The sequence below is a fragment of the Danio aesculapii genome, chromosome 3 (assembly GCF_903798145.1).
Source record: "Danio aesculapii chromosome 3, fDanAes4.1, whole genome shotgun sequence".
Lineage (NCBI taxonomy): Eukaryota > Metazoa > Chordata > Actinopteri > Cypriniformes > Danionidae > Danio > Danio aesculapii.
In genome coordinates this window covers 58,509,459-58,534,458 of record NC_079437.1, presented here as the reverse complement: position 1 = coordinate 58,534,458, position 25,000 = coordinate 58,509,459, and the positions used below count along the sequence as shown (strand labels likewise).

The window sequence follows — 25,000 nt, the reverse complement described above, 5'->3', positions numbered from 1 at the left end:
GAGCACGTCACAGGTGCCAACTTCAGCTCAATAAAGCAGGCTAGGCAGAATAGCACTATTTACTTGTGTTTTAACAAAATTCTCTTGTTTTCAGAAATAATAAGTAAAAAATAAGCAGAGTAAACTTATTTCAAAGTGAAAACAAGATTATTTTAACAAAACAGATTTATTAAACAGATATATTTATTAAAATTGTATTTTAGTCACCAGATATCTTTAGAAATAGAAAGATAATACATGTAAATTTATGTAAAACATTAGAAAATAAACTACAAACTACAAAATTTCAACTAAATTTCATACATGTTTTTGTTTCTCTTGATTTTTACTCTTTATTTTTATTTATTTGTAATTTAAAGGTGCAGCAGGTGATCTTCCACAATGCTAACCGGTTAGAATAAATCTCCGAACCACAGTCCCTCCCCTGCCGTCCAGAGCCACGCCTCCTGAAACACGAGCATGCGCACCTCTCTCATGTGTTGAGCTAAAGTGACTAGTGCTTGTCCGGCGGCGTGCGGGCATTACGCTCATTACTAAGCCTTACTTACATGCTATTTCAGAGCGAATATTCAGAGTAGCGCGGTAAACATTATAGGGAGCACGTCACAGGTGCCAACTTCAGCTCAATAAAGCAGGCTAGGCAGAATAGCACTATTTACTTGTGTTTTGTTGTTAAACTAAATAAAATCTGCATTATCGATGCTGTAAAAGGACATTAAGAAACTGAAAATGGCCACATCAATCTTTCGCCAGATTGATGAACAACTCTTCTGTGCATGTAACCCGTTTGTAACAACAACATCTACATTAGAGTTTTAAAACAGATCATTACCTGTCTAACAGAAATCCTTCATCCATGGTGTCGTCCTTCCTCAGGTGTGCAGAGGTAACTCCAATATTGATTCAGGCTTTTAAAAAGTTTTGATTTAGCATGTTTTCACCGCTCTCTCTTTCTATTTCTCTCTCTCTCATGAACGCGCAGTGCGTGTACGCACAAACGGCGGAGCTGCGTACAAACGGCTGCGCAGTTGTTCAAATCTACATTTGTTGACGACTACTTATCGGAATTATGGGAATAATCGACCTGTCAACATTTAATTGGATGAACATTTTTTAGTCTTATGCCTCACCCTGAATATAAAAATACATATAAACACATTAAGATCATTTACTTTAATCATTTACTATTGGAATGTGAAGAGACTTTCAACCAGCACAACAAAAATGTTTCTGAAGACGATCACCTACTGCACCTTTAATGTTCTTCTATAGCATGTACATTTGGGTGTGCAAATTCTTGAACCATTATCGTAAGTTATTTGGTCAGATTAGCTCCAGATTTGGCGTCAGTTCAGACCGATCGAATGTATATGCACAAATATAATATTGTATAGATTACAATAGAAAATATTCATCTAAATTTGTGAGGGGTGTTACTTATATCGTCACGCCTGGGCTCTCTTAGAAAGGCAAAGGATCGCAGGAGTTATCAAACACGTAGATTTATTTACAACCACTCACTTGGAAGTCATAGGAAACACGAGAGACTCAGGAACCACATGGGGTGTGGATGACGCATAACCAAATGAAGGGGTATAAATACACAAGAACATAATGGCACTGATGATACACAACTGATGAACGCAATGAAATGGCGAGAAACAGAACAAAGGAGCGCATGGGGAAGGTCACACGACGAAAACACCAGGGGCCTGACACATGTTGAGCACTCTATATATACAATCTTCTATGTGTGAATCGAGTACTATGGTAGTGATCGTACCCTTGTCTCCCTCAGGTCGAGCACATCTGACAGCACGTCTCAGTCTGTGGAGAGCACAGGAGTCCGGCAGCCGGCCCGCAGTAAAATACGCCGTCACAACAACCGGCTGACCACCGTCTTCAACCGAAGCCCCGTCCTGCAGAGCGGCCGGCAGCGGCAGGATGCCCGGAGCCTGGACCTGCAGACGGAGGAGGACGACCCTGCAGAGCTGTCCAGCCAGAGGACCGTCCCGGGCATCCTCAAGATATTCGGCAGTGACATCTGCCAGGGGACCAACTATAAGAGTGTGCTGGCCACCAGCAACTCCAGTGCCAACCAGCTGGTCAAAGAGGCTCTGGAGAGGTGAGGCATCCGCTCCTGTGTTATTCAGAGTGTAGATATCTCTGATATTCTCACTTAGCTTTGTTACTCACTTAGGGGGTAGAGATGTTTAAATCCTACTTGATATTAAGAAAGGAATACTTGACGATAAGTCATTGAATTAGTCAAAAATAATGCATGGTCATGTTATTTTCATATATATGACCATTAGGCCTGCACGATACTGTAAATTGTTTTCCGATACACATTGTGATATCAGTCCTGAAACGATATATCGTGCAGCCCTAGAGTTAATTATCCCTACAGTTCCCACACCTTATACTATAGTTCACACACACCCAAAGACATAGTTATGATGCTTTATTTGAGATATTTGTCAGGTTTTCGTCATCAAGCTGCTTGTCACGTATCCAAATATTTAAGATGTTTAAGGATATGGTAGACACAACACGAAGGAATTCAAATTCCAGGATATCATTTCTTTCCTAAGCCTGATAGATGTTGTCAGGTAAGATAGTAAGATCTTATCGAGAGATTGTAAGTAAAACAAGTAGAAAGAAAGTTACAGTAACGGAAATCTGTTTATTTGCAATTGTGGGTAAGAATTGCCAACACAATCTCACGGCAATTCGTAACTTTTTGATTTAGTGACTAATTCGTACGAATTCGTACGATCTAATTCGTACAATTTAGTACGATTTGCTCCTCCGCCAATGACGGTTGGGTTTAGGGGTAGGGTTAGGTGCCACGCCTCCTTTTTAAAATCGTACAATTTCGTACGTCTGAATTCGTACGAATTAGCCACTAAACTGACAAAACGTAAAATACTTACGTTTTCTCGTGAGATCAGGCTGGAATTGCCAAGCATGAAAAAATAAATCTCATACATATACAAGCAATTTGTTTGTTCGCACCAGATGCGACTCGACAGAAACATAATGTAAACACCAGAGCCATTCAGAAGCGCAGAATGTTGTAGTTGCAGACCCAATCAAATAATAAGGTTTATAATCTAATGATTACACATTAAACTAGGGTTACCACTTTTAATGCAAAAAAATAAGGGACGCAAGCTGCAACGGGGGCCACATCCTCAATCACAGGCCCGATAGCATGTCAGTGGTGGTAAATTGCAACTTAAACTAGGTTTTCAGGAAAGTATGAACACTTGGACATTAAAATGAACTGTCTTTTATTGAAATCTGTGTAACAGATGCAGTCAGTCTTTCTCTTTCACAACTCTGCAGCACTGATATAGCCAATGTTATGTTTAATAGTGTGGTACACTTGCGCTAACTCAGCTGCTGTAACCTAGAGGAGAGAAGAACATACTAATGAACCTAATTTTAAAGGGTGGTGTATTGATAACAGATTTTGGCTAAAATATTTGTCATTATTTGCAGCAACACCTATCCAAACATGGAAACAGCACATAGGCCTACATAAACTAGCTACAAACATTAGCTAGTAAAGTTTTCATATAGCCTATTTCTAATTTTAAAATATGGAAAGTTGAAATTTCTAGTTTATTTTCTTTTACATTATGTTTATTAATGTATTGAATAAAATGTTTCATGTAATAAATGAAACTGCGAGCTGATTGAATGTTGTAAAGTAGGCATTCATTCGGAAAGCTCAGGAAAAGGGTTTGGGGAGAGTTATTACAAGCTCTCCCCAAACTCCTCTTCCTCCTCTCCGTTTCTGTTTGTTGTCAAAACTGACCGCTGGAGGGGTGTGGTTATGTATGTTAGCCACGCCCAATACCTCAGACAGATATCGTCTGAGAATTTAACTGAAAACAAACAGGAAGGCCATTTTCAGATTTCAGTTAAATATTAGAAGGGCAAATTTTTTTTTCCCTTAATGACATGCACAGATGAACAAAACTAGCAATGTCAGCTAACAAAATCAATATGGTTAGTTTTGATTTCAATGGTACTCTAAGGCTGCATTTACACCTCACATCTTGATGGTCAATTCCGATTTTGTGACTGTATCCGATTTGTTTGATGACCAGCTTACATCATCTTTTAAAAGTGACTTGTATCCGATCGTCTGCATTTACACAGCACACGGCAAAGGCGCAATGACCAGGAAAAAAAAGAGCGGGCGCTGACTAACAGCTGATAATTAAAGAGGGTTATTTTCTCTATTGCTGTATGTAATCTGTTCGCAGCTTTTGACAAGCTGTTTTACTATATTTTATGACAGAAAGGCTCTCATTTGTCCATCTTCTTTTGATATATAGGCTTTTTTTAAGCCTTTAGGCATCTTAATGTCATGTCCATGGCGTGATTTATGCACGTGATGTATGCGCTAGTTTTATATTAGTTTATATTGGTTACGTGGTGGACATTGCGCTCTCTCGCTCTCATTAACATGGTTAAATAACTGTGCTATATGACAATATGAAAGCTGTTTAAGTCCCTGTGTGTGAGATTTAAGGTTTGGGACTCTGCTGAAGTCTGATCTGAAAAGAAAGTGTCAGACTTGACGACATTCACTATAGTTTTTAATGATGCGCGACTCGCATTGACAGGTGAAAATCTGATCTACCTGCTTACACTGCAGACAGGAGGACACAGATCCGATTCATATCGGATAAATTTCCACAAGGCCTGAATCTGATTTGAGTAAATTTCGGAATCTATGTGATTTGTTTCTGCTTACACGTACATGAGCCATATCTGTGCCATATGGGAGAACAAAATCTGAATTGAGTCGCTTGCAGTGCAGTGTAAATGCGGCCTAACTGTGAACACAAGCTCAGTTGTGCTCTTGCCTCACAGGTACTGCTTGGAAAAGGAAGACCCCAGCGCTTATGTGCTGTGCGATGTGATTGGACGAACTGGATCTGATCACGAATGGAAGACTGAGTGCTTTCGAGTTGTCGGTGATTACGAAAAGCCGCTCATGTTGCAGTCACTCTGGAAACCAAAGGAGGGATTCTCCAGAAGGTTCGAGATCCAGAAGAGAGCAACTGTAGAGGCGCAAAGTGCCAAGGAGACAGACACCATCACTGCAGGTAACCGTCTGTCTTGGGTGTGAAACTTATCCCTTTTTTACTGGTCGAATTGACTACCCTTTCATTATGTTGGGGGCTGTTTTTGCCCCATTGACTTACATTATAATTATATAATTACACCATATAATCATGAATTCTTAATTGTTGGTGGTTTTACCTGTTGGGAGGAGGTCAAATTAGTAATGTTTTACTTTTGATCATCAGTTGACACTATTAACTCTTTAGATCTAAAACTTTTAGAAATATAGGGAGTTTTATGGAGTAAAACAGAAGATTTTAGTGCATGTGTGTGCATGAATACACTTATTTTTTCAGTATATCTTTCTTTGTGTTTAACAGAATAAACTCAAGCAGGTTTAAACAAGTGGAGGATGAGTAAATGATGATATATTACTGCATACTGTCCCTTTAAATAATATCAGGAATCCTCAATTGTTTAAGGCAGGGGTGCTCAAATTCAGTCCTGGATTGACAGTGTCCTGCAGAGTCTAGTTTCAACCTCAATTAGACACATCTAAACTAGCTAATCAAGCTCTTTCTAGGTATACTAGAAACTTCCAGGCAGGTGTATTGAAGGAAGTTGAACACTAAAAAGGACACTGGTACTACAGGACCGAGTTTGGGCGACCTTGCTTTAAGAACTGTTTACACTTACATTTAGGCATTTATCAGACTTTTATCCAAGGTGACTAGCAATAGATTGACAAGTTCTGCAATGCACCACTTTAATTTTTATTAGGGGAAAAAACCTAGACAATAACTGCAAAGGAAACAAAATATATTTTATAAATGCAAGTGTTTTGTTTCAGGGGAGTTTAGTGGTTAAGTTCTGCTAAAAACGGAGAGCGTTTAGCAGCTTCTTGAGATCATTTCAACACTCTGAGTGGATATCATCGAAATAAACTATTTATTTCAGTTGACGAACAATAAGAAACACTGACAATCAGGCAACTAGAGTCCATTTGGCATTAAAGAGCTCAAGCATTTAAAGTGGCAGATGTCAACACTTGTAATAAACAAAAAGTTATCATGGATTGTCGTGGACACGAATACAGTTATCATCATTCTCGGTGTGAACAGGCCTTTAGAGATGTTTTGACTGTCTGACCTTTGATCTGTGTTCCAGTTGACACAATTTAGGAATGTTTTAACAGTCTGAGGTGCCTCATGGCTTATCCCAACAAAAGCCTGTCAGCAAGAAGCTTAGCGAAATTGCTCTCTCAGAAGTGTGTTTTATTGGGATAGTCCTATCAGCTCTCACACTGAGTTTCCCACCGTGCTAGCATTGAAATGGCCGCTTGTTGTTCTTTGCGAGCGTGTTTCCTGCACTCTCGAGGCTGTTTTTTTTCTTGTGGGTTTTGGCATGGGGCTGTGGTGTTCCACAGGTTTCCCTTGAGAATCCGTGACTGGGGAAGCTCGGCCCCGTCAATGTGTGTTCTGGCAGAACAATGCAGGCGACCGCCCATTTCCACAGCTGATAACGCCCAGAGCGCCGATGGGTGTGAAAGCTTGACCTCTCTGAGAACATTTCACAGCCCAGCAATGTTGTTTACCTTACGTCACTACCATCCACAGTCATCTTATAGCGGATCACCTAAAATAAATGTGGCCAATTTATAGCTACAGTTGGGGTCAAAATTAGAGGATTTATAAACACCTGAGTTGTATCCCTAATGACACACTTATACACTCAAATGTGTGGTGCCTGAGTTTACTTTCATTCCAAATTGACTAACTGAAAATTTAAAACGTTTCGTAGTTAACGTTTAACAGTCCTTAAACTGCAAAATAAATTAGCAAAACCACTAAATAGTACTTGTCATGAGAACAACCACATTCACCATCAGATAATCGCTTACATAGGAGAGTTTTGCTTAAACAAACCAAAATGAAAATAGTAATCCAATCTTTGCACTCAATAGCTCCTCCCCTTCACGACCAGCCCCTCCCCTTTGTCAGTAACTCCTCCCCATCATCAGTAGCTTCTAGCCTTACTAGTAGCTCCTCCCCTTCTTCATCAGTCCCTGCCCTTTATCAGCATCTTCTTCTCTTCTTTAGCCCCTCCCCTTCATCATCAGCACCTCCCCTTCATCAGTAGCTCCTCCATTTCATCATCAGCACCCCCCATTATCAGTTGCTCCTTGTTCTATCAGTAGCTCCTCCCCATTCACCAGCTCCTCTTCCCCTTCTTTATTAGCCCCTCCCCCCCGTTTGCAAGGCGAGAGGGGAGTTTGAGCTCAGGTAGATCTCGAGAACTCCCCTGCTGTCGGAGCTAATGAACAGATAGTGATTTCTCTTAAGAGATAACTACTTACTTGGAGCATGTCTATGGTGCCCATTTGGATTACTCAATTAACTTAAGTTGCTTGTTTTTGGGTGGTGAGAGGAAATTTGGGAACCCAGGGGAACCCACGTGAACACGGGGAGAACGTGTGAATTCTGCACAGAAACATCGGCTGGCTTGGTAAAGACTAGAACCAGTGACGTTCTTGCTGTGAGGCAACAGTGCTAACCACTGGGCCACTGTGCCACCCATCTAGGAAAGGAGGAGGAGTAGGGGTGGAAGGGGGGATTCTTCAAAACGAAGATGGCTGTGATATGGAACATAGGGTATTTATAGTGGCGTAGGAATCGTCTGATTGGTGAATCATAAATTGAACAATGCAGGACCGGCTGTGGTCAATCATAAGCACGTGATCCTTTCGAAATTAGTTTATAAATAAACTTCACTTAAACGCAGAGTGTGAGCCAGACATAAGGTGCGGTCACACTTGACTTTTCTTCCCATAGACTTCCATTCATACGCACGCGAATGCGTCAGACCGGAAACGCGGGGTCATGCGTCAAGCTTCGCATGTTGCTGCGGTGCAAAGTTCAAGCTTGGTGAACTCTAACCTGCGAAATCGCATCACTTGGCTGCATGAGACCAATCGAGGATCAAAACAGGGCCTCTCTGGACAGAAATTTAAAACATGGAGCGATCGCTCGCTTTTTTAATGTCTAATAAGCTTGTTTAATCCCGCCCCTTTTCGCAGCGCAGCACGACAGAATTTCGCACACACAAAGCCCGGTGTGACCGCACCTTTAGGCTGACTAATCAGTATTATAATCTGAAGCTTATCTCCATTGGTTATTCCAATGACAACGAGACATTTTGATAAGCAAATCATGCATTTGTTTACATGTTATCTCCGCAGGCCTCAATGCCCAGGCCCGAAAGCTGCAGCATGCCCGTTCACGGGTCACCTCGCTCTTTGTGGATGGGACGCACGAGGGAGTGGACGCCCTGGGTATCTGGAGGAGCTTAAGCGACATGGACGTCTCCACTATGGGGAAAGAAGCCAGCGTGAGCCGTCCTGCAGCCCCGCGGGATGATCCCGAAGCAGAGGCCGATAAAGAGGTGCAGCGTCTCAATGCAGAGAAAGAGGAGACGGAAAGCAGCGATGACAACCACACGCAGTACTCCATCCACCTGCCCTTTGATTTCCCATATTTCCTCCTCCTGCAAGGATACAGCCACAGACAGGTAGGATGATTGGACCATTGCTGATTTTGGTGCTAGTTGTTGTTTTGAAACTGGTACTCTTTATGCCAGGGGTGTCTAACTCAGTTCCTGGAGGGCTGCAGCACTACACAGTTTAGTTCCAACTCTGTTTTAACAAGCTAATGCTGCAGTAACACTAAAGTTTGAGCTTGCGAAATTCTGTTGTACGGCGCTGGGATTAAACATTTAGACAAGACATTAGACATTTAAAAAAGTGAGCGAGGTCAGAGTTCACCAAGCTTGAACTTTGCAACGCAGCAACCTGCAAAACTTTTTCGCACAAGCTTGTGTTTTCGGTGCATACGAATGGAAGTCTATGAGGAGAAAAGTGCAGTGTGACCGCAGCAACTTGTAGGATTCAAACAAGCCTGAAGGACTCAATTAGTTTAATCAGATGTGTTTAAGTGTGATTTATTTATAAACTAATTTCGAGAGGATCACGTGCTTATGATCAACACGGCTGGCTCCTCATTAGCTCCGTAATCTGACCCATTAGATGATTACGGAAGCATTATAAATAACCAGAGTTTTTCACTCCAGTTATCTTCGTCTTGAAGCTTCCCCCCCTTCCACCCCTACTTCCTCCCCCTTTTTCCGATAGGGCGACACGGTGGCCCAGTGGCTAGCACTGTGGCCTCACAGCAAGAACACCGCTGGTCCAACCTCCTATCGGCCTGGTTGGTGTTTCTGTACGGAGTTTACATGTTCTCCCCGTGTTCGCGTGGGTTTCCCCTGGGTCCCCTGGTTTCCTCCTACCGTCCAAAAACATAAACCATAGCCAATTGACTAAACAATTTATCACAGAAAACAACCCTAGTTTACACTTCTAACGCGGCAACAAGCAGGGGAGTTCTCGAGACCTACCTGAGCTCAAACTCCCATCTCGCCCTTCTAACGGGAGGGAGCCCCGGGCTCGAGGATATTACGAGCTCAGGGCTCTCTCCCGGGACAGCATGCCAAAATACGCTTTATTGATTATCAGCTAAGTGTGAACTCTTGAATTAGGGATGGAACTAAACTGTGCGGAGCTGTTTTTGACAGCCCTGCTCTATGCTGTCGTTTGATTGAAGAAAACTAGATTCATCATTATTTGCTCTTCTCTTTAAAAAACTTTGTGCAAAGTGACCAGCATTTTATTTGACCACTGGAATTGTACACAGTTTAAAAAATTACTCTCTGATCCATATTCAAATACTGATATGTTTGGAAGTGTATCATATATGACCATGTACTACAAAACTAGTCATAAGTATGGTTGTAAAAGTATCAACAAAGTCCCTTTGAGGCAAGTAATTTCACTCAGTGGCCATCTTTTTAAAACAATTCTCGGGCATTCTGTTTGAATAGGGAAACATCAAATTCTCCAAAATTGCTTGCCAAACATACGATTAAATTGAATATTAGGAATCACAGATAAAGTGAAGCAACCACTGTCTCTTAAGTTTCATTTCTAAATGTTTGAATCACGCAAAATCTGCAGAAACTCACATCTGGTCCAAGCCCCTCCCCCGGAGAATCCTCAGTCTATAGCGATCACTGATTGGCTCCTGTACTAGAAGGCGGGGCTTCATTCGCCATTTTGACTGTTACACTTTTCCCCATTCAAAACTATATAAGTGAAATGTCTTGTGTATTCTAGAGTCTTTGGTATCGAGTTCAGTACCAATTAGTACTGGCTTGGATACGCGACTTTGAAATACTATAGTGTTCGTGTATCTGTGTTTGCACTTGGTAAACAACGGTGAAGAGTGGTAAACCAATAACTTTCATGGCCAATCACAATCATTTCTGTTGAGCACATGAACACAATGGCCAATCAGCTGTTTGAGAATGCACTCAACTGTTAGTGGGAAATGGGCGGTTTACAGTTTCAGTACCAATGGGTACTGAACTGGATACCTTTGACAACCCCCAAGTCGTAAGTGTCAGGGCTGAAATATTTGTACATTCGAAAGCTGAATAAATAAGTATCATCTTTGTGCAAAGTGACCAAAATTTTTTTGACCACTGGAATTGTACACAGTACTCTCTGAACCATATTTAAATACTGATATGTTTGGAAGTGTATCATATATGACCATGTACTACAAAACTAGTCATAAGTATGGTTGTTAAAAGTATCAACAAAGTCCCTTTGAGGCAAGTAACTTCACTCGGTGGCCATCTTTTTAAAACATTTCTCGGGCAATCTGTTTGAATAGGGAAACATCAAATTCTCTAAAATTGCTTGCCAAACATACGATTAAATTTAATATTAGGAATCACAGATAAAATGAAGCAACCACTGTCTCTTTAGACCGTGCGTGGCTTAAGCTCGGCCGAGCTGGCATCTGTAGAAAAGAACTGAATAAGAGTGCTCGACTTGAGAATTCTCAAGCCGAGCACAACATACAAGACAGGACAGGACTAGTGACTGGACTCTGCCACCAAAACAAGAATTGACAAGACCGAAGTCTCAGAATCCTGACCGAATGAATGAAACACAAACATGAAATGGCCTTCACAGAGCTCAGACTTGAAATAGGAGCGCTCATAATAGACAGATTAGAATACATGGTAATACCAAGCGCAGTGTTTTGTTAATAAATCTGTATTTCCAAGCAGTTTCCGAAGCTTTTCTCCAACCGCAGGTAAGTCACTGGCAGTAGGTTGTGATGTTGACAGTGTGCTGCAGTCTTGACTCCAACATGGTTTAATCTGATGAGGAGTTCTGGTCAGGATTAGCACAGGTCAGAGTGGCAGGATCTGCACAGACATGTGAAAGACAGGTGATCATGTGTTTTCCTCCAGTCGTCCCGGGACGCCTGACAGTGGGAGAGCAGATAAACTGGGGCTCTGCTTATCATGAGGACCTGCTGGTGCTTAACACACACACGCGCACACACACACACCTTCTTAAGAAACCACAACATGCTGAAACGCGTGACACACACACATTTAGAGCACAGCGAATCACATAATCCCTCAGTAAACCTAAACATGATTAAAAGCAGCAGTAAATGACATTTAAAGGGGAATATGCTCATTATTTAATGCTTATTCCTAAATGTACATAGTAAAATATATAAAATAATAACAAAAAATAATATATTAAAAAAATCTAATATTACTAATATTGCTGTCAAATGGGTAAAATGATAGTGGTGAAGTGTGAAAGTTAATTAATCAGTATTTAGTTTCTGCACTATCATGCGTAAATGTTTTAAATCTAGGGTATTTTAATCTATACCATCAAATAATTATTGTTTTAAATATGCCTGGCAAGATTTCTGGACATAAAGACTACAGTTTGTTGACATTTCAGCTGGTGTCTTCTGCAAATCACAGTCGCATGTACAGTATGGTGTTTGTTATTCTTTTACTGTATAACAGACACATTTTATTGGGAGTGGAAATAATTAAAGCTGTAGTACACATTGTTTTAATGCATGATAACTAGTTTTTAATCCATGTAATCCATGTAATATGTGGCCAGTTACATTTATTTTTTTGGTTGAAGGTATCCCCCTCATCTGTGTCATGATTTATGGTTCAGGGCTCAACAATAAGGACTGCCTGATGGCCCGGGGCCAGTGTGAGAGATGCTCGGGATGGTGGACAGGATTGTTACTGGCCTTGTTACTAAAGTTTAATTTGCCTGTGATTATTTGTCAATTTGCGTGCAAATACAGTCTTAGAATGGAGAAACAGTTTGTGCTTATAAGCCTTTTAATGCTACCTTCTCTGTGATGTTGTAAACACCATGTTGCTTTTTGGTTCCTCTTATCTAATTGGATGTTGTGAGCACGTTATTTTTTTTTTCAATAACTAGGGGTCTGTTCTTTGTACCTCACTTAAAAGATCTAAGATGATTTGGCAGGTCCTGGATTGTTTAATCTTGATAACTGATCGCTGGCTAATTGGTTCTTCAAACAAGTTCTTGAATCAGATTAAGTGTGGTTTATTTATATACTAATTTCGAGAGGATCACGTGCTTATGATCAACACGGCTGGCTCCTCATTAGCTCCGTAATCTGACCCATTAGATGATTACAGCAGCATTATAAATAACCAGAGTTTTTCACTCCAGATTTCTTCGTCTTGAAGCTTCCCCCCCTTCCACCCCTACTTCCTCCCCCTTTTTCCGATAGGGCGACACGGTGGCCCAGTGGCTAGCACTGTTGCCTCACAGCAAGAACACCGATGGTCCAACCTCCTATCGGGCTGGTTGGTGTTTCTGTGCGGAGTTTACATGTTCTCCCTGTGTTCGCGTGGGTTTCCCCCGGGTCTCCCGGTTTCCTCCCACCGTCCAAAAACATAAACCATAACCAATCGACTAAATTATCACCGAAAACAGCACTAGTTTACACTTCTCACGCGGCGACAAGCAGGGGAGTTCTCGAGACCTACCTGAGCTCGAACTCCCCTCTCGTCCTTCTAACGGGAGGGAGCCCCGCTTTATTGATCATCAGCTAAGTGTGAACTCTTGAAAATGTCTGGATGAACTGATCTGAGATCGCTGCATGTGTTGTGAAGGACAGATCTATCGATCCTCGAAATCATGATCAGCAATGCAACCATTGGTTGACGGCACAGCAGCGTAATGACATCATCTGATTAATATTCAATTATCCATGTGAGCAAAACTACATCAAATTAGCAGCAAACGATTTGTTAAATATGTATTTAAATATGTACCCGATGTATTTTTGTTTGTTTGATTGAATGTTTTTAATTCCACTTTAATTGAATCCTTTTTTTAAACCCAACAAATATTTGACCCAAGTTTTATCAGAGTGTATATCTGATACGTACACTCTAAAAATGCTGTGTTGTCTCAAACCGAATGTTGGGTCAAATATGGACAAACTCAACAGTTGGGTTACTCTTTTCAATTAAACTCAAATGACACTTTTGAATCCAGCGGTTGGGTTCTATCCATATTTGACCCAACATTGGGTTGGATTTTCATGTGTGCGCGACTGTGCGTGTGTGTAAAATTTTTCTGCTCACAAATGTGTGTCATGCCAAGCGTGTTTTCAGTCAGGAAATGTGCTGCTCTGCTGTTCCTCATAGTGGGTTCTGCTGAGTGTGCACTGTGAAGGGTGTGTGAGTTTTCGCGTGTACACACAACCCCGGAAGACCGGAGTGTTTGAGCGTGGACGTGGAAATAAACAGCCATATTTAAAGATACGTGAAACACCATGCACAAATCACTTACAGTAGCATATTTACAACAGATCAGAGAGTTTATAATAGTTTAGTATTGAGTATATTGAAAATTGTATTGGGTTTAATGGAAACAAATGGTCCTTACTGCTCTCTATACTCTATATATGTTTTGCTTTCTGGTAAAACTATACTAATAATTAAAATATGTCTCAGATAATATTAGAAACCATCAGGGGCATAGCAACCGGGGGGGACGGCGGGGATTCGTCCCCCTCACTTTTAGAGATAGACCATTTAGAAACAGGTGATTAATAATTATATGAACATATGATCTCATCCAGCCGTCCCCCCCATTTTTAATATGTCCTCTACGCTCCTGGAAACCATTAAAATATACTGGTTTTGATTATTAGAATTGGATGCTTTGTGTCTTTAATAGCATTTGCTGTGGAAGCCATTTTGAGTCTTGTGGATGCATTTTCCATTCATTCTCCTTAAACTGGAATGATATATAACAGTTGTTTATTTTAGAGTAAACTGAATACATTATTAGCGTAAATGAATAAAAACTGCTTAAATATGATAGGGAGCAATTAATTCTGTTACTAATTATGTTTAACTTAATAAACCTCTAACAGAGTTGACAATAACAGAGTTGACATTTTCCACCTTTTTGTACTTTAGCTCAGAATGTTAACCTTAAACCAGATTCCACCCTGCATGTCAACTTATTGTTGTGTACTGAACTGACCCTTCGCTAAGCCACACCCAAAAACCTCTACCCACCAATCGTGGCTTAGCAACCGTAGCTATGCGCAGGAGCTCTGACAAGCTTTTAAGTGAGGGAAACAGGCCAAACTGTTGTGCGTATGGATTGTGCAAATCTGATACCCGGTATCCTAAAAGTTTGAACGTGGAGGTGGAATTTTTTCCCTTTTCAAAACCTAAAACCCAAGAGGGGAAATGCCAACGTAGATCAAGCTCTATGAGGGGAGCTAAAGGAGCGGAGTTCAGTTAGTTTTGTTTTCGTCACATGTATTCCTGACACATTCATTGATAGAAGGCAATAACTCGCACACCTCTTAAAAGATTCTACAAAAATACAAAGCAGGTTATGTTTCCCAGTTGTCTTTTTCTTTTTTCGCTCGATATTATGAGCGCTGCTCCGTTTAAGCCCTTGAAAAAGTTGTCATACTAATAGCAATTGTTTTCCATCTGTTTCAAGCTACGAATATTTGAAATGACATATCAACAGAACAAAACAGAGATACGATCACGATCTGATCAACTGCCATTAATATACTTCACCCGCAGCTGTTTTTCAGTCATTTATAAGCCTCATGTCCATGTCAGAGCTACAATTCACTGATGTTTTCGTCTGTCTTTTAGAGATTTAGTCATTGGTGATGACGTTATACCGGGTTAGTGTCTGCTTTTATATTTGGTGTCGAATTAATACTTGCTGGTAGGGAACATCTATCTGTTCACTTCTGCTATCTATACTTTGATTTGCATTTCAATTTATTTATATTTTCCACCGAACTGCAAATTAGAATCGAAACTGGATAAAAAGCACACGAACATACTGACAGTTCTAGGTGCTGTACATTGTTATGGGTCAATGATGCTAATATTTGGTACATTCATTTTCTTTTTGGCTTAGTCCCTTTATTAATCAAGGGTCACCACAGCAGAATGAACCGCCAACTTATCCAGCGCATGTTTCACGCAGCGGAAGCCCTTCCAGCCGCAACCCATCTCTATGAAACACCCATACACACTCACTCACACTCATACACTATGGACAATTTAGCCTTCCCAATTCACCTGTACCACATGTCTTTGGACTGTGAGGGAAACCGGAGCACCCAGAGGAAACCCACATGAAGGCAGGAAGAACATGCAAACTCCACACAGAAACGCCAACTGACCCAGCCGAGGCTCGAACCAGCGATCTTCTTGCTGTGAGGCGACAGCTCTACCTACTGCACCACTGCCTCACCCTTATTTGGTGCAAAATCCATCAATTTTCCCTTCCTGGTTGTTCTTTCTATGAATAAGGGACTATGCCGAAGGAAAATAAATGAATGAATATGTTTATATACTAGAACGGAGTCAGATATTTAAGAATTGGTCAACATGCCCAGATACAAATACTGAGATGTCATTTTACTCTCATTGAAGAAGACAAACTTTTGAATTTTGTTTCTCAACGCTTCTCAATGCATGTGAGAGAGGAATCAGCGTGCCAGGGGTTTATAGCAGTAATTATATGAAGCATTGTCTCCCCGAAGCGCTGAACTATAATCAGCAGTTATAATAATTGCAGAGTTGCGAGCTCTTTACTGTAGGCAATAATCAGCATTGTTTACTGAAGCTGCGGGTCAGAAACACAGCTCACTCTGCCACGCAGCACTGTTTCTCATTCACTTCTCTGTCCTTTGTCCCTTTAGTCCTGCATTCCAGTAGAAACAGTTGTTTTTTTCTTTGGTAGTGTCTTATCTCTTTTAAATTTAACTCATTTAAATAAAATAAACGTTGTAAATTTGATCTGATATGGAATTGATTTTCCTAGCACCATTATATTGATGTACAGCAGGGGTCACCAATCTCGGTCCTGGAGGGCCGGTGTCCCTGCTGGGATTAGCTCCAACTTGCTTCAACACACCTGTTTCAAGTATACCTAGTAAGACCTTGATTAGCTTGTTTAGGTGTTTGATTAGGGTTGGAAGTAAAATCTGATGAACACCGGCCCTCAAGGAGCAAGTTTGGTGACCCCTGAGATGCAGCATGGAAAATAAGTATTCAATGCGCCACCATTTTTCTCAAAAAACATATTTCTAAAGGTAACAAACAAAGAAGAACAAAGGCTAGGCTCGGAACAGGGAAGACTAAACAGGAAAATACTCAGATATGAAACCATTACAATATAGCAAGTCTCAGTCCCGAGGTGTCTGTGCGTGGAGCTTAAATAGTTTGTGTAATCAGTCCTTGACAATCCTCCAGTGGTGTGTGTGCAGGGATCAGGAACATGTGTGTGTGAGCGGAGTGCATGTATGGAGTTGTAGTTCATGAAATGGCAGATCTGTAGTCCGTTAGCGATTGTGCCTGTTTTCCAGCGATCTATGGTGTTTGGATTGCTGGTGATCGTGACACTATTACAGATGCACACGGTTGCGACTTTAAAGTTTCGCTCTAGGGTTTAAAAGGTAACATTTAATGTGATTATAATTTGTGGTGAGTTGGTGGCAAAATATCAAAACAACAACCAAAATACTGCAAAAATAAGTGAATTTATTTACAATAGTGAAAGAAGTCAAACAATAAAAAAAGTATTATTTACAAGATCAATGTGTATTATGGATGGGGGAAACAAGAATTAAGTGGCGCCAAATAAATGAAAGTAAGATAACGAAACCCCAAATCTAGCTAATATTTACCCTCTAAACTATTTAATAGAAAAATAAACAAACAAAACATCTTCAGCGTTTTCACGCTATAACTAAAACTACTAACCAAAAATATGGAGAAAACTTACAGCGGGTGGCGCTCACTTCTAAACTAATGTGTTTAGACCAGGGATGGGCAAACTCGATCCTGGAGGGCCGTTGTCCCTGCATAGTTTTGCACCAACCCTAATCAAACACACCTGCTTGTAGCTTTCTAGTGATCTTGAAGACACTAATTAGGGTGTTCAGGTGTGTTTGATTAGTGTTGGAGCAAAACTCTGCAGGGACACCGGCCCTCGAGGATCGAGTTTGCCCATGCCTGGTTTAGACAGTGGAGTTATCTACGTGATGTAAGATGTATGTCACGTGACATCTAAACTCCTCGAATCCCAGGGAAAGGCTTACACCAGAGATCAGGAGATTACCACATATACAAGACGGTAACAGCGATCAACACAGGAACAAGACCAAAAACTCTAAATTCACATCAATATCACAGCACATAACAACAAGCCAAAACACACACAAAAGCAAGCAAAGACAACGCAAGCAAGACAGAGCAAAGCAGAACGAGCTTCCCCGCTCGCGTCCCTTTAAACTTTGAGCTCCTATCCTGATTGGTAGCGAAGTTGATGACGTCACAGGGTGGAATAAAGATTGACGTCTTCACGGAGGAATGGAATACTGGAATGGGCGATCCTGAGAATTGACACAGAGAGAGAGGGAGGGAGCGAACGAGAGAGAAAGAGAGAGAGAGAGAGCGCACTAACACAAGCAAAACATATACATATACATATGACTGTAACACACACATTGAAATAACAATGCTGAAACAGTATAATGTGCAGCTCTAGAATTGAAATACAATGACTTACATTGATACTGGAGAATAATCGATGAGATTCGACAAAACTCTCGACATTTACATTATTCCCGGTGTTCTGTTGATTTGTCCTACCTTGTCAGAATGTCCTACCTCCCATTCAAATAGTATGACGCAATATGCTAGCTATCAGATTTTGCTAACAGTGTAAATTTTAATGTGAAGCAGTGTGATATGAAGCTGTAATATCGCCCTAATCCCTAACCCCAACCACAGAACCATTTAAATACACTGTTGGTAGCATAATCTGATGGGTAGGATAAATTGTCAGGACACCGGCCTTGATCGTGAACTCATTTGATCCACTTTATTATCCACGACGGAGTTAATTTCCACAAGAAACAATTGACAAGTAAAGCATTGTAAATAACTGATTAACTGGCGTAGTTTCTTTGGTTTGCCTGTTTCGTAATTGATCAATTTTGCAGCATTGACACTGAATCAACACAGAATAATGACTCTGTTGTCTTCTGTAGAGCAGCTCACATATAAAATGAACTCATTTCATAACTGATTAACTTCACGCTGCGATTGAATTGAACTGAATCAACACTGAGCTCAATAATGACTCAGTTATGTACAGTCGAAGGCAATATTATCAGCACTGTGAATTGATTTAGACTTTCAAATATTTGATAAGTGATTTTTAAACAGAGCAAGGATTTTTTTCACAGTGTTCTTCTGGAGAAAACGTCTCATTTCTTTTATTTTGGCTGGAGTAAATGCAGGTTTTACTTTTTAAAATGAATTTTAAGGGCAATATTATTAGCCCCCTTAAAGGAACTCATTTTACAAGTCTCCTAGAGTTGAATAGTTGAATGTGATTTCAAGACACCCGTTAAAAATAGCCCATTCTCCCGCACTCACGGTACAGCGTCAGAAGTTCTTGTCTATTATTATTATTATTACATTCACAACAGACATGAATGACACGTCAAGCATGAGTGATTTATATGTGCAAAGATGTGATTAGACATCCCTCTGCAATATTCGTGTGAATGATGCGATTTGATCAAGTAACTCAAATAACCATTCAAATCATAGACTGTGAAAGATATGGACGTAGTATCCGTGACGTCACCGATAGATGTCTGAAGAACCCAACTTAAGCTACCAGTAGGCGTGGCTAACGGTCGCCATTTTGTTAGTCTGTCATCGCACCAATCGGGGGATACCAAATAAGGGCAAAGAGGCGGAGCATGTGCAGAGCTACAGACGCATGCTGGCATTTTGCTTGAGACGGGCTTTCCAATGGGAGAAACGCTTAATACTTCATTACCTGCGCGTCCATTTGTGTTCAATTCAACTCACCTTTATTTGTATAGCGCTTTTGCAATGTAGATTGTGTCAAAGCAGCTTCACATAGAAGATCATAGTAAATAGGAACAGTGTAGTTCAGTTTTCAGAGTTTAAGTTCAGTTTAGCTCAGTTCAGTGTGCTTTAATAATCACTACTGAGAGTCCAAACACTGAAGAGCAAATCCATCGATGCGCAGCTCTACAGATCCCGAACCATGCAAGGTAGTGGCAACAGCGGCGAGGAAAAAACTTCACCAATTGGCGAAAGTGAAGATTTACAAAACCTCGAGAGAAACCAGACTCATTTCTCCACCGGCCAAACGTCTTGTGCAGAGCTGCAGTCTAGGCACCGGAGGCTGGACCGGAGTTCTGACCACATGTGCTTGGTTGTATACTATAAATGAAAAAAACTATAGAAATTGCTCGTTATAAATTAGTTTTTATTATATTTATAATAGTAACTCGGTGTGTCATGATATGTTAAACAGCACTTGGGAAATATCTGAAAATGAATCATTTCACAATGACTAATTTTAATGGACGCTTTTCACAAGACTGCTATGACGTGTTTACTGCTCATCATCATCTTAAATCCGATGCTTAAATTAAAGTTTTTAATATTTAGATGTTTTTTAAAAATGTACATTTATATGCATTTATGTATTATATGGGGGCTGGACAAAAGAAATTTGACCTTATTCTCTCTTCTGGCTGTCATTATCAGTCTCAGACTATTTATTTCCTTTTTCTGAAAGTCTTAATAACACCATTGTAGAGTTTTTGTTTTTAATATTTCAGCAAATATGATTGTGAAAAAATTATCTGTTGTACTTTCCCATTCACTGCGCTCTAAGTTCACCCAACTTTGACGACTTCTGCTACTGACAAACCAAGAAATGTGACAAGGGTCCATCATTTTAGATTCTCCATCTCCTTGTTGGAGCTGAACAGTTAATGGAGGGTTGAATGAGAGTGAAGCAGGTGCTGAGGGGATTATGTGTGGATAAGTGTCAGTCACCGCTCGTGGTGGACAGAGACTCTTGTCCACATCAGGAGAATCATCAGCTTTAGCAGCACTAAGTGGATCAGTCCATTAACACTGCAGGCTGTTTTGACACCACACTGTAAGCAGATGAAGAATTTACACAAGGTTTTGCTTTTACCTCCTCCTGTTCCCTTCAGCTGGCCGGCAGCTCACACTCTTCAGACATCAGATGAAGCACGTTTCAATGATCTTAAGACATCAAATGTATGATTTTAAGTTAATGGTTTTTCTTAATTAAAAAAAATGGTCCTATACGTCCAACCCAGTCTCATTCTGAAAACGTACTGCTATTTCTGGATAGCGCCAAATATGTCCCAGGAGCTACGTTTTTTTGCAGTTTTTGTTTTTCGTAAATCCACCAGAGGCCGCTGTGTACGCTCTTTGAGATCTCGAATTTCTCTCGCAAGTGCCATTCGGGCATGCTGTTCTCACGTAAATCCACTAGAGGCCGCTGTTGACTGACTGACTGACTGACTGACTGACTGACTGACTGACTGACTGACTGACTGACCGACCGACCGACCGACCGACCGACCGACTGACTGACTGACTGACTGAACGATCAACCATCCCACCCACCCCCATCCCTAAACCCAACAGATAGTGTTTTAAAAAGCGATGATTGACCAGCGTTCAACACCCTCCCTAAACCCAACCAACAGTGTTTTCAAAATTAATCCAGAAAAAGAAAAGCCCTCAAATTTTTACCATGTTTTCACATTTTACCACATCCTCACTCTCTTATTTACTTGTTTATTTTATTTTTTGGATTTTGTTTTTACGTCCAACCCAGTCTCATTCAGAAAACGTACCGCTATTTCTGGATAGCGCCAAATATGCCCCAGGAGCCACGTTTTTTGCTGTTTTTGTTTTCGTAAATCCACCAGAGGCCGCTGTGTACGCTGTTTGAGGTCTCGAATTTCTCTCGCAAGTACCATTCGGGCATGCTGTTCTCACGTAAATCCACTAGAGGCCGCTGTTGACTGCCTGACTGACTGACTGACTGACTGACTGACTGAACGATCAACCATCCCACCCACCCCCATCCCTAAACCCAACAGATAGTGTTTTAAAAAGCGATGATTGACCAGCGATCAACACTCTCCCTAAACCCAACCAACAGTGTTTTCAAAATTATTCCAGAAAAAGAAAAGCCTCCTGATTTTTACCATGTTTTCACATTTTACCACATCCTCGCCCTCTTATATACTTGTTTATTTTATATTTTTTGGATTTTGTTTTTACGTACAACCCAGTCTCATTCTGAAAACGTACCGCTATTTCTGGATAGCGCCAAATATGCCCCAGGAGCCACGTTTTTTTGCTGTTTTTGTTTTCGTAAATCCACCAGAGGCCGCTGTTGACTGACTAACTGACTGACTTACTGAACGATCGACCATTCCACCCCCATCCCTAAACCCTACAGATAGTGTTTTGAAAAGCAATGATTGACCAGCGTTCAACACCCTCCCTAAACCCAACCAACAGTGATTTCAAAATTAATCCAGAAAAGAAAAGCCCCCTGATTTTTACCATGTTTTCACATTTTACCACATCCTCACCCTCTTATTTACTTGTTTATTTTATTTTTTGGATTTTGTTTTTGTCCTACCTGCTTTCTGGAACCGTTCTTTGCCGTACTTAAACCCCATTGTCATAATCAACTCATCTCCACATCATAAGTCTGCCAACGTACACGGCGAGCCATTGGATAAACTGGTAACAGCAAGAAAGCCATCTACACTACATTACATTTAAAAAGTGTTTATTTAAATTTAAAAAAGTAATATTTTGTTTTATTTTATTTCACTTAATATACTTTTAGTCAAAAAATCTTTATAAAATATTTAAAAAGTTTGAAGTTTGAATTCGCTAAAAAAACTAAGATGTTGACTAACTTGAAAAAGGCAGCATGGGTCAAAGTTTTCATTTCTGAGATGAAAAAGAGATGTTTTGCTGACACTATTTTAAGTCACAATTCATGCTGTTAGGGCAGCACGGTGGCTCAGTGGTTAGCCCTGTCACCTCACAGCAAGAAGGTCGCTGATTCGAGTCCCAGCTGGGTCAGTTGGCATTTCAGTGTGGAGTTTGCATGTTCTTCAGGTGTTTATGTGGGTTTCCTCCGGGTGCTCCGGTAAAATAAATTGTCTGTAGTGTATGAGTGTATGTTTGAATGTGAGAGTGTATGGGTGTTTCCTAGTACTGGGTTTATGGCTGGAAGAGCATCCGCTATGTAAAACATATGCTGGAATAGTTGGTGGTTCATTCAGCAGTTGCGACCCATGATAAATAAGTTATTAAATGAGTGTTATTTATGTTTTGGGTGGAATTTGATGTTCTGACCAACTGAGCATTACAATTGTGAATTCGCTAAAAAGACAAAGATGTTGACTCACTTTTCAGCAACAGAAAAAAGTAGCATGGGTCAAAGTTTGACGATATCTCTAAGATGAAAATGCAATGTTTTGACTGTGTTACAAACATGAGGATTGAAACAATGTACTCATTACAGGTCTACAGCTCAATGTACTCATTATACTACTACTGTCACATTCTGTTATGTTATTTGCATAATGAAATCCCCTGTCTGTTCTATTCATTTCTTATCAGGACTTTCTGATCTATCTGATGAGCGGGAACACATGTGTGTTTGGCAGCGCCTCTGAATCCTCCACCGGAGTGAATCAGGAGTCACTGAAGGTGGACGTTTTACTCTTCGCTCCTGATGTTTCACCTCAGCACTGCTGCATTCAGCGACAGGATGCCACCGCTGACCAAACTAAGATGCAAACCAAACTCAGACCACTGCACAGTGCACATGTTACGCACAACGGCGTCCCGCTCCAGGACGAAATCGAGTTGTGTCCAGGCGACCTTATAGGCCTCGGTCAGCACTATCTCTTCATGTTCAAAGACCCGACGGCCACAGGAGCCTTTCAGACTCCGTCCTGGATGGCTACGTTGTGCCCCCCAGCAACGACGTCTCCCTGTAAACTGTGTGGGACATCGGTCAGGAGGAGGAGGACTCAAAAAATGGCCGCTCGCTGGAGGGATTCTGATGGTAGGGTGGTTTCGCTGTCCTATCAAATGGAGCAGGAGGATCAGGTGTTGGAGAAGATCATCAGTATGGTGGATGCAGGAGGAGAAGATCCCAAACTGACCGCAGCCTTTCTGCTGTGTCTGTGCATCCAACAATCTGCAACTGACTTTGAGCTGCTTCACCTGCGGAGACTGCTGCTCTCCATTGCCAATCACATTCAGCTCGACATGTGGGTGAGTCTACCAAAACACGCACAGCCAGTGTTACTAACAGAAGTCATAATGTTGGGTCACACATCATTTCAAGCTGCTTTTAATAAATGACTATGACTTTTGCTTCAATAAACTCAATTTCTGCTTATTAAGTAAGGGATAAAGTACATCCAGGAGGTTGTTATCAATGAATAACGCCTAACAGGCTTATCAGCAGCCCGGCTGATGTGTGAATGGATTAATTCTGTGAAAACAACCACCTGGATGTACTTTATCCTGCTTATTACATAACAGTTAGACACAAAACACTGTTCTGAACAGTCATCGTGTTTTATAAATCTTTAGCAATCTTTAATTAAATGCAAAGCTGACAGAAATGAAAACAGCTGAATTTACCTGATTAAGCATACACTAACCTATGTATTATTCAGTTAAAAGATGGCACCAAACAGTCGAAACATGCAAAGATGACAGAAACAAAACCAGACGAATGGAGCATACACTAACCTACGTATTTTGTTCAGTCACAAGAGGGCGCCAAAGAGTCAAAAATAGCGCCTTAAGCAGATAAATATGAATGCAGATGTAACTATGGAGATGTGGAGGTGTTCACTGAAGGTCAAGATGATTTGAGGTACTCAGAGGAGCCTGTGTTATTCAGTGGTTGTTATCATGGAATAACATACCTTGGAATGTTTCGACTGACCAATCAGAATCAAGTATTCCAGACAGCCGCGCAATAATAGTTATTTAAGAAGCAGTTGGGTTAAAGTATTGGGTAGGATTAACAATCCAGAATAAGATCATGCAGAATATGTACTTTATAACTATTAAGCCACTAGTAAACATTGAAATTGTCACAAACTAAACAGAATAGGTAGTTTTGGTCATTCATCTTTAGTTCCATAAGGCGATCATTCGTTATATTAGGGATAATCAATGGATTGCTTCAATTAACAAAATGTTTGCTTATTAAGTAAGGGATAAAGTACATCCAGGAGGTTGTTATCAAGGAATAACGCCTAACAGGCTTATTGGCAACCCAACTGAAGTGTGAATGCATTAAATCTGTGAAAACAGCCACCTGAGTGTACTTTATCCTGCTTATTACATAACAATTAGACACAAAACACTGTTCTGAACAGTAATCATTTCTTTATAAATCTTAAGCAATCTTTAATTAAACGCAAAGCTGACAGAAATGAAAATAGCTGAATTTACCTAATGAAGCATACACTAACCTATGTAT

At 40.7% G+C, this 25,000-nt stretch overlaps 1 protein-coding gene across 2 annotated transcripts in view; it reads left to right on the top strand.

Moving 5' to 3' along the window:
* radil2a (Ras association and DIL domains 2a) overlaps window positions 1-25,000 on the top strand; it is a 77,745-nt gene that overhangs the window by 1,769 nt on the left and 50,976 nt on the right. For both annotated transcript variants that reach the window (XM_056454318.1, XM_056454317.1), the window contains exons 2-5: window positions 1,799-2,125; window positions 4,894-5,129; window positions 8,327-8,655; window positions 23,110-23,772. In XM_056454318.1, coding sequence (XP_056310293.1) covers window positions 1,799-2,125; window positions 4,894-5,129; window positions 8,327-8,655; window positions 23,110-23,772 — 1,555 coding nt within the window. The remainder of the gene's footprint in view (window positions 1-1,798; window positions 2,126-4,893; window positions 5,130-8,326; window positions 8,656-23,109; window positions 23,773-25,000) is intronic.